Source organism: Lichenostomus cassidix, chromosome 3, assembly GCF_008360975.1.
Source record: "Lichenostomus cassidix isolate B80296 chromosome 3, HeHo_3.0, whole genome shotgun sequence".
In the NCBI taxonomy this organism is placed as follows: domain Eukaryota; kingdom Metazoa; phylum Chordata; class Aves; order Passeriformes; family Meliphagidae; genus Lichenostomus; species Lichenostomus cassidix.
In genome coordinates this window covers 11540071-11556742 of record NC_139483.1, presented here as the reverse complement: position 1 = coordinate 11556742, position 16672 = coordinate 11540071, and the positions used below count along the sequence as shown (strand labels likewise).

The window sequence follows — 16672 nt, the reverse complement described above, 5'->3', positions numbered from 1 at the left end:
GTAGCTTTGTCTGCAGCCCTTCTCCTGCTCCAGGCTCTCTGGAGGAACCCTGGTTCTGGTTCATCCTCTCGCTGTGTCTGGGGCTGTTGATTGACCCTGTGCCACCAGGCTCAGCCAGCCATGCTGAGACTCTCTGGGACTGTGCCCAGTTGAGGAGGGCATGGCCAGTGCTGGAGTCTTCCCAGCTCCTGGGTCATAATTCCCTGCTCATGCTGCTCCCTGAACCAGTGGGTTTGTTTTGAGTTCCCTGGCAATGTTTTACTTCACACAGGGTTCTCTTGTCTAACTGAGAATGATTTAATCAGATGGAATCTCACCCCTGAAAACATTTGATCCTGTCTGGACTTCCTATTCCTGCTGTGTCTTTCTTTCCCTGACTGAAGGAGTAGTTTGAATTTGCTATTTCCTCAGTAAAATGCAGCCTAATAGTGTGGGCTGAATCTCTGCCCTGACACAGTTCCCCAACAGCACTGGTTAGAGGAAAATTACATTAGTGACCAAGTAATTTAATAATCCAACCTTCTCAACAAGTAGTTGGCATCCTGAAAAGGAGGAGAAAGAAAATTTGCAGAAGAAAGTGGTACTCATGTGAAGTAAAACATGAACTCTTCTTTCCAGCATTATATGTGACAGCAACAGCAGAGGAGTCTGACTGCTCTCTCTGGTCACATTCAAGCTGTTTGAGTCAAGTCTAATTAACCAAGTTGTTAATTCAGTCAAGTCAGTCACAGCCTTTGCACACATGTTGGTCATTAACTAAAGCTGGTGACTGGTTAAAGAAATAGAGCAATGTACATTTTAAGCAATGCAGTATGAGCAGCAGAGCCCCAGGAGCTGCAGAACAATGATGTATTATCTCATTTCTGAAGGGGAGGCTGGATCTGTTTGCAGTTTGAATATGCAGCAGCGTATCAATGAGACTTTCTCTTCCTTGCTCTTAGAAGTGGTGAAGAAAAATAATTTGTCCTTTAATTCAACTTCAGCTTAAACTGTAATCCTGGAGACACAGTATTGTCAGGTGTCCCTACTTCACTCCTGTGAGCTGCAGGGCTGATGGAGAAGGGCACAGACGGTGAGGAAAGAGGTACAGTGTGAAAATGCACTGGGAGATAACTTAGGGCAAGCTCTCAGCAGCTCCACTGCTCTGCTTCTTCAGCCTTTGGAGGGTGCTGCCCCTGCTTGCAGTGTGATGCTCTGCCCCCTGAGCTGAGGACACAGCCATCTGGGATGTGTTACCCCACAGGCCCAGTCTGTCCAGAGCACTTACTGCAAGGGAAGCAGGCTCATGTCTTGTCCCCAGGTTTGAGAAGGGTGTGCAGGGACTTGCAGGAGATGACTTTGTGGGGAAACATTTTCAATTTTTCCATTCTTTGCAGGGCACAGGTGAGCAGGTGACATTCACTCACAGCCCAGCTTTTCACTCCCAAGGGCACCTCCCTGTTTGCCTCCATCCAGAGACACATCTCCCTTCCAGGCACCCTCTCAGCCTCTCTCCACTCCCTGCTCCAAGGCCATGACTTGAACAAACCACACCAAAACCCCCTTAGCTGGTGCTCAGCAGCCAGGCTTTGGTGTCCTCAGGTGTCCTGACACAGTGGGACACCCCTGCTCTTCCGGAGGCCTCTGTCATGGTCCAACAGGTCTGGCTGGTGACCAGCTCACCCCAGGCAGAGTTTGCTGCAGCTCCTGGGACCTTCACATGGGAAATGAGAGTGCTCTCACAGTACTGTCCCCACAGCCTCCCTTCCTAATGTCCCAAAACCACAGCAGGAGGAAAGGACTCCAAAAAGAGCAGGTGCCTTGTGCTGGGTCTGTTTGAAAGGGATGTGTTGTGTGCACACAGGATAATTTCTTTGGCTATACCCCAAGTGGAGAGTTTCACTGTGACTTTTGACACCTTTCAGCAAGGTCTCAAAGTCCAAAGAGGTGGCTGTATGAAAAGCCATGGGAAGCTGAGTTCCAAGGACAGAGGCTCATGTTGCTGCTCCTTGTTACACAGCCACTCTGAATGAGCCATCTCCACAGGAAAGATGAAATTTGAGGATCTCTTGCTGGAAATCGGGGGCTTTGGCAGATTCCAGATTTTGATTTTGGCTGTCCTCTGCCTCCCAAGAATCAACCTGCCCATGCATTTCCTGCTGCACAATTTCCTTGCTGCTACCCCCTCTCATCACTGTGCAATCCCACACCAAGAGGAATTTGGGAATCTCACCACGGAGGAAATTCTACTCATCAGCATCCCTCGGAAGCCCGATGGCACCTTCAGCTCCTGTGAGATGTTCTCACAGCCTCAGTTTCACCTGCTGCTCAACTCCTCTCTGCAACCAGAAAACAAATCCATCATCCAGCACTGCCAGCATGGATGGGTCTATGACCACTCGCAGTTCACCTCCACCATCTCCACCCAGGTAACTCCTGGCCTGTGATCCAGCCAAAAATGAAATTTGCTCTGTCCTTTGAGGAGCAGATGGACAGGTGTTTGCTGAGTGCACAGAATGAGAGGAGGATCTGTGCATTGTAACCAGTGGACACAACCTGCTTAGAGAAGATGTCCAGGGAGGGGGAAGCTCTTTGAAACTCAGTGTTAGGAGCTAACATTTTTTATTATTGTTATTATTATTATTATTATTATTATTATTATTACTGTGTGCATCTCATCTTGCTTAGATTGATGCCAACATTTCTCATTATAATCATCTTCATTTCCCCAGATGATTGAGAGATTCATGAGGGGGTCAGGTGGCAGGGGAATGACAGACACACAGGATTTTCTCTGTGTGGGCCACATGGCATTTGTGGCCTGACCTGGAAACAGTCAGGGTTTCATATGAGCCCTTAACTCCTTCACTTGGTTTTCCAAACACTTTATAACTTCTATTCCCTTGGCCACCCCTCCTCACTCATCTTCACCTTCCTTCTCTTCTCCCCAAGGTTGTGCTGCCTCTCTTCTCTTACCCCCAATGTCTTTTGCTGCCAAATCAAATGCTCTCCCGAGGGTCTTCCACTGAGATGGAGTATGTTGGCCAGACATAACCTTGAGCCTGCCCGAGGTCCTTGCCCATCAAATATTTACCAGCCACCTTCTGAAACACTTTTCCAGGGCTAGCAGTGACACCTCTGTGTGTTACTGCTTTACTTGCCGTGGAAAAAGGTCTAAATCACACAAAGACAGTGGAGAGTGTCTCAGTGAGAGCAGGGACAAGTCTTAGCCTGCAGCTGGTGCTTCCTCCCCACCACCCAAACTGCTCCTGTTTGCATCAGGCAGGTTAGGGTTAGGGTTAGCTTTCATCAGGCATGGAGCCTCAGGACCTGTTCAAGGGGCCAGAGCTTTCTCTGGAATCCTGCTTTTGTAGCAGGAAAGGTTGTTTAAGGTCTGTCTGGCCTTGTCAGAGAGGCTTAGTTGATGATTAAATTAAGTTTTGTCGCATATGCACACAGAGAAAATTAACTCTGCCGCTTGGCCACAGCATTCTGTAGAGATTAGCGACATTTGCACTTCCAAGAGAGTAAAATTATGTTCATTAACTTAATTAGAATGAATATCCAAACCAGCTTCTCAGTAAGAAATCAATAGGTTAGCATTAAGAGCAAGTATTTGACCTCACTTCCATTCTGCCCTCCTTCCTCCCTGCACAGACAACTTCCAAGGAAACTGGTCAGGGCAGCAGAAACTGGTTGTGAACACGACATTCCCTAATGCACACTGAGGGGTGTGACAGCTCACTGCAGTGGGACACCCTGCAAATGCCCAGCTCACCAGGGCAGTCTCAGCAGCACAACAGAGGGAGCTGGGGGGGACTTGCAGCTGGGCAGGTCTTGCAGAGGTCAGGAGAAGAAAAAAGGGGAATTTTCCATGTGTGGTACCCAGGAAGGTTTTCTGATGCCCACCTGGGTCCTGAGGGGCATCAGGCACAGCAATCACCAACCAGCCAAAGGAGGGGATTGCCCTGCTCTGTTCTGCACTGGGGTGGTCTCAGCTTGAGTGCTAAGGGCAGTTTTGGGTACCACAATATAGAAAAGATATTCAGCTATTGGAGAGCATTCAAAGGAGGGCCATGAGGAAGGTGAAAGGTCTGGAGGGCAAGCCTTATGAGGAGTGGCTGAGGTCATTTGGTCTGTCCAGCCTGGAGGTGACTGAGGGGAGACCTCACTGGGGTCTTCAACATCCTCACGAGGGCAAGCAGAGGGGCAGGTACTGATCTCTTCATTCTTGTGACAGGACTAGAAGAAAAGGCATGAAGCTGTGTCAGGGGAGGTTTAGGTTGGATATCAGAGAAGTTTTCCACCCAGAGGGTGGTTGGGCACTGGAACAGACTCTGCAAGGCAGTGATCACAGCTCCAAGCCTGACAGAATGCAAGAAGCGTTTGGACAATGCTCTCAGGCACGGGGTGTGATTCCCAGGAATGGTGCTGTGCAGGGCCAGGAGTTGGGCTCCAAGGCCCTGATGGGTCACTTCCAACTCAGCATCTTCCATGATGGTGTGATTCCATGAAGTATTCACAGAGAGGCTGTCACAGTGGGGATGGATAACTGGGACTTTTGTAAGATGCAGCTTTCCATTTTCCAGTTATGCAGTTTAGTGCAGGATTCCATCCCTCCGTCAGACTCAGCAGATAGAAACTGCAACACACAATGTCTGACCACAGGATTGAAGGAGTGTGAGAAGGCAGCAGGGACTGAGCTGGGCACTAAGTGTCATTTTGGCCTTGTGTTTCAGTGGGACCTCGTGTGTGAGCAGCGTGGGCTGAACCAGGCAACAGCAACCTTCTTCTTCATCGGCGTCACGATGGGGGCCATGGTGTTCGGGTACCTCTCCGACAGGTTTGACCCCTTTCAGCCTCCTCCTCTGGGGCACCACTTCCACAGAAAGAATCCCTCAAACATGTGACCTTCAATAGGCAATCAGAGGGCCAGGAAAGGAGAAAAGGCAGTTGCAAAGGGAGAATCCAGCCACTCACTTGGATATCAGATTCAAGTCATACTGGGAAGCAATGCAGGGAGTAAATGCTTCTTGGATCAGAGAAGCAGCTCTGGCCTTGGTTAGGAGTCAGATGCCCTGCTGACTGTGGTCAGAATTGCAGCAGGAACAATATAAACAACAACAAAAAAAAAATCCAGTCTGCAAGACCGGTTTCTGAAAAAAAAAAAATAAAATGGAGGAGAAAGCTGATTGAAAGGAAGCTGAACAAAAAGGCTAAAAGAGTTCACTCCTTGCAAGTTATACACAAATTGGCTACTGACACCCAAACAAGGGGCTCAGAGCAAATGCTTGCCATAGCTCAAAAGAGTATCCAGCAAGCAAAATCTGACTCTGTCATTCCTGGAGAATCAGGGTAAAGGAGGTTCTTACAAGCAGGGAGGCATTTCTTCCTCAAGGAAGAGCTGAAGCAATGAAGAAAACAGGAGTGAATCTGCTCTCTTTGGTTAAATGTTGGGATGTGAAAATATAAACCTGGGAAAAAATCCAAGTAATAACCTAAAAAGGGCATCAATTAAGAAACTAAATATTTTTGCAAACAGCAGAACCAGGAAACCCACTAGAGAGTACAGGCACAAAATCGGGATATTCCCTGTACAGTATTCATTATTGGGAAACTGCTTCCTGATTTCCCTCCTCTGGGAGGAATTAGAGTACAGCAAGGTACAAAATCACTGCAGAGAGGAACCTGAAGTGTGAAGGACCCAGAGACTTTAGTGCTGCAGATGGGAATTTTTACATCCATCTTTACCCGTGAGTATTTGGGTACACTTTTACAAGGACCCAAGACACTTGGCTGATTTTCAAACTGTGTGCCTTAGCTTTGTATCTCCAATAGTTATATAGCACAGTTGGAGGGGGAGAAATTCAGAATCAAGAAAAGGAGCAGGACAATATACGGCAGAAAACAAGGTCTCACAAGGTAGTACAAAATTAAAAATAGTCTGTTTCACAAATGGATTGTAAGGGGGAAGAGCCAGTAGAGGATCAAGGCATAAAAGGAGCATCTGGAAATAAAAAGACTGTAGTGTGAGACATAAATAAGTCTGTGTTCACAGTGGGAGAATGTGTAGAGGCAGGTGTTGGAGCTGGAGCTTTGAAATACACTGACAGAAGAAGGCAGAGAGAAGTACAGCAGATGAATGCCAGTCAGATGCCAGGAGCAGGGAGTGGTTATCCTGGAGCCCTACAGCAGCTTTGGGATAGCAATGCTTGAAAGTTGTCTCTAGATAAGGTCTCAGGAATGCCAGGCAGCCTGACCTCTGTCTGCACCAGGCAAATTGGCAGAAACTACACTGAAAGACTGAGCCAGGGGTAGGTGGGACACACCAGTGAAGGACCAGACATGTTTTTTCAAAAGATCCAAGCCTTACAAATGTGCTGGATTTTTTTGCATTCACCAACAGGCATTTCAGCAGAGGAGACCCCATCTAAATCTCCTTCTCAGACACTCCTGAAGAAACTAAGCTGCCTAGGAGAGGGAGAAAGGTCTCAGTGTGACTAAAAAATCAGTTAAAAGCCAGGAAGGATCGAGGAGATGCAAGTGCTCCATTATGACAAGGGAGGTGCCTGTGCTTGGCTTTGAGTGTTTTTCAGCACATTTATAAATTATCTGGGAAGGGAGCAAGTGGGGAGGTGATGCTGAGTCTGGCAGAGATGAGGTCCAAGTGTGGAGTTACACAAGGAGCTAAAGGACTCTGTGACTGGATAAGAGAAGCAGAAAAAAAAAATCCAGGGCAGTTTAATCTAAAATAGAGAAACAATTTTATCTTCTCATTTAAAATGGAGGCTCTGAGCTGACCACAGCTACTCAGTAGGAAGATTTTGGCATTATGACAGATAAACACAGTTTTGCTCCAGGCAGACATCAACCCAGCAATGGGCAGTGGCTAGGGAAGCAAGTGGAAAATGAAGAATCTTCAGGTTAAACCTCAGATGTCACCCCCAACATCCCCCCTATCATCTCTTCAAAGTCGACCTCCCAATAGCAACCTTCCTTTTCTCTGCTAGAGGTGAGATCCCACTTCTTTGTGCTAACAGTGAGGCAGAGATTTCATCTCTGGTACTCCAGGGGAAAATCATCTAGCCCTGGAATTTTGTTGCTGTTCAGGTTCCTTTTTTTCCAAGCCATTACAGATATTTGGATTTGAGAACAACTCTACTGACAAATTTTACCCAGGTAAACCCTCCAACAACCTTCACTGTGAATATACATGTGCAAAAATACATATATATGGTTTCTGGTTTTGTTGCTCTTCTCCAAAGAGTGTTTTTGTCCCTTGTCCTTGTACAGAATTGGCTCTATGATGCTTTGGCAGACCTTCAGGTTGGTTTATTAAATGAAAATGGCTTTTTTTATTAATTTTTAAGCTTGTGCGGTCTGCTCCTTTTATTGTATTTGTTACAATCTTTCAGAGGTTGTGCTTTCCTCTCACTCTCTTTGCAGACAATTTTAATAGCATTATTTCTAGCAGCCTTCCTGTATCCTGCAGTTCAATTCTGCTAGCTCTTTTCTGGTTTTCCTGTCAGGTAGTGTGCATTTGCTGAGAGAGTCTAGTAATGGGTCCTTAAATAGCTGCCTTGAGTCCTATCAGGAATCTTATGGTTTTATATCCTTCTTACTGTATTTTCAAGGAAAATCTTCATTTAAAAAATGTATCTTCCTTCTTAGGCAGTTGCCTATTGGAAACTGGATCCAGCTCTGGTGTGTTTCTGGGTCATTCCTGTTCAGACCCAGGGGCATCATGATGTGTTTTGCAAACTGCCACTGCATAAATTTGAAAGCATATCCAGCAAACTCCCCATACCCAAGCCACAAGCTGGGGGTTTTTTGCCAGTAGATTCATTAATCAGCTGCTGAATAAAGTAATTTGTGGTTATTTTAGGAATTACTGTGGCATTATGTCCTGGCACAAAACTTCTTCCCCTGGAACAATCATTTTTTGCCACCATCCTTCTCAGGTGGCCACTGGGAGAGCCCCAGTGACAGGATCAGAGCAGATTTCAGTCCTTGTAGACTGAACATCACCTGCTGGCAGGCTTAATCTATGACTCCAGTTTGAGCCTAAGATCTCCTATCATGCAGTGCTGATGATAGGAGTGTGTGTGTGTGTGTGTGTGTGTACATGTCCATCTGTGTGCATTTGACTTTTTTTTATTTCTCCACACAGGATTCTGGACAATCAGCTAAGGAAACCCCTTGGGGGGAAACATCCTGGCAGATTCCTCAGAAACCCCTTAGGATTTCAGGGCTATTTGAACGTGTGGGTTGATAACTGGATTGCTTTGTTTGCCTTCCAGGGAGCAGGGTGAATGTGTCATGGCTCTGTCTCCTCCCTGAGAATGGTGGCCATGGCCAGTCCTGGGTAAGCCATGGTAGAAGGACATTGTCACTGGAGGGAGCAGGGTGTGACAGCAGCATGGCATTTCAAGCTGGCACCATTGCTTTTGGTGGTGGTGTTGGCCAGGAGAGCCTCATTTGTTTTTCTGAGCAGTGCTGCTCTTTCCACTGGAGAATCCCACCATTCATGGGGCAGCCTCTGAATGGGATTGCACCACTGTGGCACCAGCTTGATCCAGAGCCATTCCCTCCTCTCCAGGCTGTTGCACCTTTTCATTTTCCTCTAAAATCTCTGGTTTGCCCATTTCAAACCCTGCTCCCATGACAGGTTTCCAGCCAGAGTAACCCAGCCTGTGCTCATGGCAGGTTCGGACGGAAGACCATGATCCAGCTGTCCCTCGTGTGCTCTGTGGTTTTTGGGATGCTGAGTGCTGCCTCCATGTCCTACACGATGCTGGCTGTCACACGGAGCCTCACTGGGGTGGCCCTGAGTGGTGTCTCCCTGATTGTCCTGCCTTTGGGTGAGTGGGGGTGGTTCTGGGTGTCACAGGGACTCCTGGCAGGCAGTGGGTGACAAAGGACTTGTCAGGGTTAGTAAGAACAGAGTTAAGTAGGAACAGGGGTCTGGAAATCACTGCCTGTGGAATTTCTTTACAGAATACCCCTCTTGCAAGGATCCATGCAAATTGTACCTAATTTCATCTCAATATATTTCTTTAATCTGAAATATTGAGTGGACAGAGAAATGGGAAACTGTGCAGGCAAGGTCGTTAGGGGAAAAAAAAATCTGGTTGATGAAGACCATTTGAATGCTCTTGAATCAGATAAAAAATCTTCTATCACCTAGAGTGGTTTTAGCACTGTTTCTTAACACATGTCCAGTATTTCTTATCTTAAGATTTTATTTCAGTTCCTTAGAGCTTTGCAAGAGGTTAAGAACTGTGGCTGAATATTTTAAATGTTCCAGCTATTGGCCAAACAGTGGAACTTTGTGAAGGAGAAGAGCAGGGATGTCAGCTCCCTTTGCCCTTGTTAAAAAGCCCTGCAGACCCTCCTTTCCTGGAGAAATCCTGTGTGTCCCAGCTGAACTCCACCTCCCTCTTCCAGGGATGGAGTGGGTGGATGTCCAGCACCGCACCTTCACTGGGATCCTGACCAGCATCTTCTGGAGCGTTGGGAACATGCTGCTGGCCCTGGCAGCGTACTTGGTGCGGGAGTGGCACTGGCTGCTGGTGGCTGTGACAGGACCTTGTCTCCTGAGCATCATCTGCCTGTGGTGAGTGCAGCCAGCAGGAGGGGACCACGCTGGGATTTGCCTCTGCTGATCCTAGGATTCACTCAGCAACCTCAGGATGAACAGGACTCATCTGCATCCTGTACCCGGGTTGCCCCTGTGTGGCAGCTCTGGAGTGACCTGGGTTTTGTCTCCCCAGCATGGCCAGGAGCCAAGGTCACATCACAGCTTTGGGGACAAGGAGGAGGCAGGACTGGGGCTGAGGCATTTGGATTACAGGTAGCAGCACAAGGAAGGAGGATTTGGTGCTGCCAGCTCTGTCAGGCATGGCTCAGAGTAAAGAAAAGAGATCTTAATAAAGGAAGACACAACCAGATCCAGGCTTTAATCCTTAGGAAACTCAAGATAAATAATTTGTCCATTCTCTTTCCCCAGCTCGCTGGGAAAGATACTTTTGGCACCAAATTTTCCATGAAAGCCACTGTCACTTTCAGGCTAGGTCAAGTTCATTTATCTCTGCACTTCCCATGGCTTTTCTCAGCTGTATAACCACCCTGATGGGCCAAATACAGCTGTTTTCCCTGGGCAATTTCCCCCCCTGTAGCCTTATTTAAGAAATACCTGACATCTCCTAAGCTTTAAAATGGAAGATCGTTCATTTAATCACTGAAACTTTGCTTTTTCCTTCTTTTTTTTTTTTTAACGTAGTGATAAAAACTCGAATACAGAGTTGATTCACTGACAGTGTGACTGCAATGTGAAGGGAATTGGATCAACTTACTTGATGATCCAACTCAGTCCTTTGAATAAGCAGCTCCATTTGCTCACTGGAAAAAAGGTCTTGTGCTGAAATAAGCAGTCAGGTATTCCCACAAATGCCCCACTGAGAACATTCAGAGATGGGGGGCTGGGTCTTCTTCACCTTAGGGTGGTTGTTTAGGGTTGTTTAGATTAAATACCTACACAGATCTCGCAGGAAAATCTCAAATAATACTTACCAAAATGGGATATAAACTGGTGCTGTTGTCAATCAATGGCTAAAGAAAGATGTGCAGTTTCACTGGTGATGAGGGCTTTTTGGCAATGAGTAACATTTGCTATTTCACTGATCAAGTCCAACACAACTAAAATACATGTTCTGCTGATTTTTTAGTTCAGGTTGTTTTTCTCTCTTTCTAGGACAACCAGCCATAAAAAAACTGAGTCCTTGGAAGTGCTGAAATTCACAGATGCATTTGGACCCACCCTTTCCATCATAACTGTTTGATTTTTCTTCTTATATTAATATCTTTCATGGAGATTAGTCTCCAACAAATTATACTCTAGTTTTCAAGCACCCAAAGGTCAGTGATTGCAGAAAATTGGAAGTCTCTGAAGTATGGAATTAAAATCTAATTTAGCACTCTGTAGATATTATTGACACAATGTCAGAACTCAGAGGAGACATTAGACAACTATAAGACAAAATATTACTTGCTAGAGACAGTAGCAGTGAGTGCAAAATGCCATCTTTCCTTCTTTGTATTTCCCAAAGTTGTAAGCTTATGGGAAGGAGATGAAAACTTTCAAAAAGGCCAGTTCTACAAACATTTTAGCTTTACACATAATTTTCAATTCCTGCTTGAACAGTGACAATAGTTGCTCATTAGTTTTATTGTAATCTGATTTAGAGCACATGAATCACAAACAGTGGGTTATAGGGATCTGGTCTCAGACCATTCTAGTGGGAGACTCCAATGTGCAAAAGGCTTTGATTATTGTGAAAACCAAATAATTTTAGCAACAAAGCATGTATAGTGCTCACTAAATCTTTTTTACACTGTAGTTTTTAATATCCTACAGTTTCAAGGTTTAAAGAGTCCCAGAAAGCACAAATGTGTAAACATAAACTCCCTGGGGCCAGCTTTAATTGATAAGAGTTTGAAACTTCAACCAGCTCAGAAAGTTCAAGCTTTGATCAAAAATCCCATTAATTAAATTGGGCTAGACATACCTCAGTTAGCAGACTGTACTCCTTTGGGGGTAGGAGTCATGTCCATGTCAAAAGGGTGTCCCTCTACTCTTCCCATGCACCACAGTTGTTCTATTTAGCTGAGGCTGAAGTCTCATGGAGAAGACACCAGAGCCATGTGTGTGGGGTGGAAAACATGCAGCTCCAACAGGAACAGTCTTCTCTCCTTCACCTGCAGGTGGGTCCCAGAGTCTGCCCGGTGGCTCATAGCCAAAGGCAAAGTGAAGCAAGCCCACAGGCACCTGCTTAGATGTGCAAGAATGAATGGAAGGAAAGACTTTGCTGTCTCACCAGAGGTAAGGAACTGAAGATCCAGACACATGTTTTTCCTTTCTCACTTTGTCTCTCTGTGTTTGATTCCTTTTTGATGGCTGGAGCAATGCTTAGCCTGCAGTGTGATCTGTGGGGCACTGTGGGTCACAGGGTATCATGGTCCATTCTTCTGTAGAAAGCAAAAATTCTGAAAAATATTCTAAAGATAAAGCAGCAGCTCAGCTCCCATAAGGTCAGAAATACCCTTCACTAGGTGCAGTGTCTTTACACTCATTTTTGCCATGGCAAGAGGCCTCAGTGGACTGGACACTGGACTAAATACACAGTGAGTAAAACTTATTAGCTCTGCTGATATTTACCCATCAGCCAATTGCCAAGCAATTGAACCAACTGAACAAGCACTCTCTTCTTCTTCACAGACAGGGCTCACTTCTCAGTGACTTTTTTATGTCTTCTGTATTTATATAAACAGATGTATAAATAGTCTTTAAATGAATGCACTCTTAAGAATAAAGCATGCAGCTCACTGTTAGCTCCTTATACAACACCAAGCAGCCACATGGGGAAGAGAATGGAACTGGCCAACACTGACTTTTCCAACACCATGATCTGCCATTTCTCTACAGCCCTTTCTGCCACACAGGGAATGTAGGTGAGAGGGAGGAAGGGGCCATGAGAAGAAAAAGAGGTCTAATATAGCAGGCAATCTGCAAAGTTGTAAGAAGACATGCCTCTGGAAACATTTGCTCAGAGAATTGTTCTGCAAAGGGAATGTATGGAAAATCCAAGGTGGATCTGAAGCTTGAAGGGAAGGACAAAGTCCCCAGCCTGCCTGGGGTTTCGTGTCTGCATCCTGAAAGCACAGTAGCTGAGCTATTTCTTTCTTTCCATCTCTCCCAGGCCCTCACAATGATGGCCACAGACAAAAACATGGGAGGGAGTTACTCCTACATCAGCCTGTTCCGGACCCCAGTGCTGAGGAAGATCTCTCTGTGTTCTGGCGTGGTGTGGTAAGCAGTGTCACTTCACAGCAGGAGATTCACCCTGCAGTTCCCAGAGGGAATTCCCTCAGTCCATCTCCATCCACTCCTTGCAGGTTTGGTGTTGCCTTCTCTTACTATGGCATGAGCATGAACCTGACTGGCTTTGGGCTCAACATCTACCTCTCCCAGTTTGTCTTTGGCGTGATTGAGATTCCAGCCAAGATGGTGATGTACGTGCTGGTGAACCGAGTCGGGCGGCGGCAGAGCCAGGCATGGACACTCATCCTGACTGGACTGTGCATAGGAGCCAACATTGTCATTCCCAAGTGTGAGATGCTCTCCTGCTCTACACAGTACTTGCTAAAGGGGGAGGGGAGTCCATTTTGTGCATGGATTTTTCTGCAGGAAATTCTGTGTAGAGAAGTCCACCACCTAAAGGGTGTCTATGAGACAAGACACTTATCCTAATGCCTGTGCACAGCAGATTGTTTCCAGTTACTGTGAAGGGTCTAGGAAGGGTCCAGTGACAGCAAGGCACAGTGCCTATCTAAATTATCAACCCTGTCCAATGGGAACTGTCAGGACCCATCCTGTCATCAGTTCAGCTCCCACTTGGGCTAACACTTACTAAACTGACAGATCCAGCCTTTGGAGACAGCAGCTCCAGGGTTTTGAAGCTCCCAGTTTTGTGTGTGAGAGCAGTGAACCTTCTCCCTTTTCACACATGGAAGCTTCTTCCTAGAGGCAGCTCTTTGACCATTGTCATCAATCCTTTTCTTTCCCCCAGCCTTGACCTCTTTGCGTTCAGTTGTGGCCATCATGGGCAAGGGTTTCTCAGAAGCTGCTTTCACCACTGTCTACCTGTACACCTCGGAGCTCTTTCCCACCATTCTGAGGTAAGAGGTGCCACCCACCTGATCACAGCCCCAGTGCCTCCTCAGGTCTTTGACATCAGCACAGCAGGATGTGCTGTTGACTGCACTCAGCACTGGCCCCTTGCCTCCAGAACCAGCAGGTTCTAGGGATTTCATGTACTCATGAGAGGCAGGCTTCTTCTCACCTGGGTTGTGTGTGGTTAGGTTATGCTGACAGGAAGATTAATGGAGAGGTGAGGAGTATTCTGTGTGGGAAGATTTTTGCACTCCATAAGGCACATGTGCTTAGTAAAGTCTTAGTTCTCTGTGATAATCTGTCAGGAACTGTTAGAAGAAGCTGAAAATGATAACTTGAAATATCAAGTTTCACAAGGGACACATACTACCACATGTTTGAGAGTCTTTTGGACATGAGATGATACTGAAGCAGCATGTAACTGGCCTTTTAGGAGGAAAAAGAGAGCTTATTTGACATACCTGGGTAACAGTAACATAAAACCAGGTTTAGCATCTGCATAGTTTGGGATATAGCTGAGTCTGGTGGAGGGAATCATCTCACTGATTTCTTAGGGCAAGTCTGAAAAAACCCTCATGAATCACAGCAGGCCTTGTGGCTTACTTCACTTCTTTCCCTTCCTGCCCAGAGTACCATTCTCTGCCATTTAGTCCTTTAGCTTTCAAAGGTCTTGTTGCATGTGGGGAATGATTCACATTTAAACCAAAGTGGTCACACTGATCTGTTACTTTTTGTTCCAAATCAGTTTGTATCTTACATGCTCAAAGACATTAACAAAGACAAAATAGTTGGTTCCGTCTGCAGTACTTGTCCTGCATATGCACAAGACCCTGGGATCTTTGTCATCAGTGTGAAATGCAACCCTTCCCCTCAAAATTAGACCTCCAAGGTTTTCCTTCCTTGGACCAAAAGTGCTCACAGGTATTTCCAGTGTACGCCACCTGCCTGGAAGTACCTGGGAGAAGGAGGAACATGGATTTGCTCTAAGCAGTTCAGAGGACTCATTAGTCTTACTATTAGAAAATGCTCTCAGGGTTTTAATATTCAAAGAGGAAACAACTTTAGAGCAGGTATTTTTAGTGTGGAACTGCAGCTTTTTTCTCATAATAGACATAAATCTATTTCTCACAGCAGCTACAGTTGCTCTCTGGGAAATGCTATGATTTTAGGAAGAGATGAAGAAAAAAATGGCAGAGGAAAAACCCGGGGTGGAAAAAGCCTCAGCACTTAGAGAAAATTGTGGGATAAGGGGCAGAGGTGTGGTACGATGGAAGTATCCGTCTCTTCCTTGTGGCGGTCTGCACCTTTCCAGGCAGAACGGGATGGGGTACACCTCCTTCATGGCACGCCTGGGAGGAGCCCTGGCCCCGCTGGTGTTCCTGCTGGACGAGGTGTGGCGGTCCCTGCCCGAGGTGACATACTGCGGGGTCGCGGTGTGCAGCGGCGCGGTGGCCTTTCTGCTGCCGGAGACGCTGAACGTGCGCCTTCCCGAGGGCATCGAGGACATCGAGAAGCCACGGTGAGACACCGCCACCCTTCTGCCCGGGCACAGGGGACATTCCTCTCTGCTGTCCCTTCATCTGTGGGTGGCAGAGGAGGAAGGCACATCCCGGTGGGACTGTCGGCATTCCTGCTTCTCTCACTTCTCTCTCCTTCCTTCCAGAGTGAAAGCGCCGCCAGAAGTCAGCGCCCCCGAGGGAGTGCCGCTGCAGGCTCTGCTGAAGTGAGGGACCCCGTGCGACAAGCCACCGTGTGGGACTGCACAGCTGAGCCGTGCTCCGATCTGCCAGGGAAAAGAGCCTTACTGCCCACCCATCTCGCTCCGCAGGGAAGAGGGACTGAGGATGCTGGAGGAAGGAGGCAGACCAGGAAAAGCTGGCGGGAGCTAACCCAGCAGCAAGGATGCAGAGGTCTAACAGGGTATGGAAATAAAGGCACCTCGTGCTTAGCTTTTCCAGTCTTCCGCCTTGTTGGACTTGGACTTTTCAGATCCCTGCACGGCTTTCCAGAAACTACAGTCCATTGGTTTGTACACCTCGGGAAACAGTGCACGAGTACAAAATACTGACTGTGAATCACACAAACCCAAATAAGCTCTAATAAATCCAACTGGATGGTAATTTATGGTTCATTTTAAACCGTAAACTGTAGCTACAAATATTTCTCGTATTTAGAAATGGTCTGGACAGTTTTCACACTGAGGCTCAAAGCCAGCAAAAAGCACATGCAGGAATCCCACTGAGAATAGGTTGACTGCAGGCATTTTCCCTACACACATAAAGAAGAGAAAAGCTTTTGCATTTAAATCTAGTGTGTATGCAAGAAGTGTACTTTAAGCTACAGAAAAAAACAAACTAACTCAAATCCAAAACACAAAATCCACCTTGCTACAGGAAACTTTGCATGGAATATCGAGTAGTTAATTACTGGACTCCATTCTGCTTACTGGTCTAATACATTCATCTTAACTTTATGGAATATCTTTGCCTCTTGCACTTAATTCTGCAAACAACAGAGATGAGACACCAAATTATTCACAAATTGTAAATGATCTATAAATTTGGAATTTTGTTGAACAGCAGTTGCCCAGGTGCTGTGTGATTCCCTGGGCTGTGCTTTAAGCTAAAACATGCACTGCGCTGTGAAGAGAGCACACAATGACAATGCATCTGAAAACACATGCAGAGGCACATCCAATCCTAGGTCCAAGAGCACCTCCTAGTAGAAATAAGCTGCCTTGAGAATTTTTCTAGCTGCTATAAGACAGCAACTGTTTTTTTGAATTATTTTTTTCTGCCAATGAATCACTTAACACCTTACCTTGTGCTGTTAAAAAAAGAAAAGGCAATGTGCAGGTCAGGACCAATTTGTGTTTCATTCAGCAAAATGTTCTTTATCTCTTGGAAGTACATCATGTTTTATAGAAGTCAGCTAGAGTATGCAATGCTGATGTCATTACTC

At 46.3% G+C, this 16672-nt stretch overlaps 1 protein-coding gene across 1 annotated transcript; it reads left to right on the top strand.

Moving 5' to 3' along the window:
- Positions 1 to 1356: 1356 nt before the first annotated feature.
- On the top strand, positions 1357 to 15967 carry SLC22A7 (solute carrier family 22 member 7). The gene is made up of 10 exons (XM_085054521.1): positions 1357 to 2408; positions 4719 to 4822; positions 8686 to 8840; positions 9427 to 9595; positions 11743 to 11860; positions 12738 to 12847; positions 12934 to 13148; positions 13608 to 13716; positions 15024 to 15230; positions 15375 to 15967. The coding sequence occupies exons 1-10, from the start codon at positions 2031 to 2033 to the stop codon at positions 15436 to 15438; spliced, it is 1629 nt and encodes a 542-aa protein (XP_084910647.1). The 5' UTR covers positions 1357 to 2030; the 3' UTR covers positions 15439 to 15967.
- Positions 15968 to 16672: the final 705 nt, after the last annotated feature.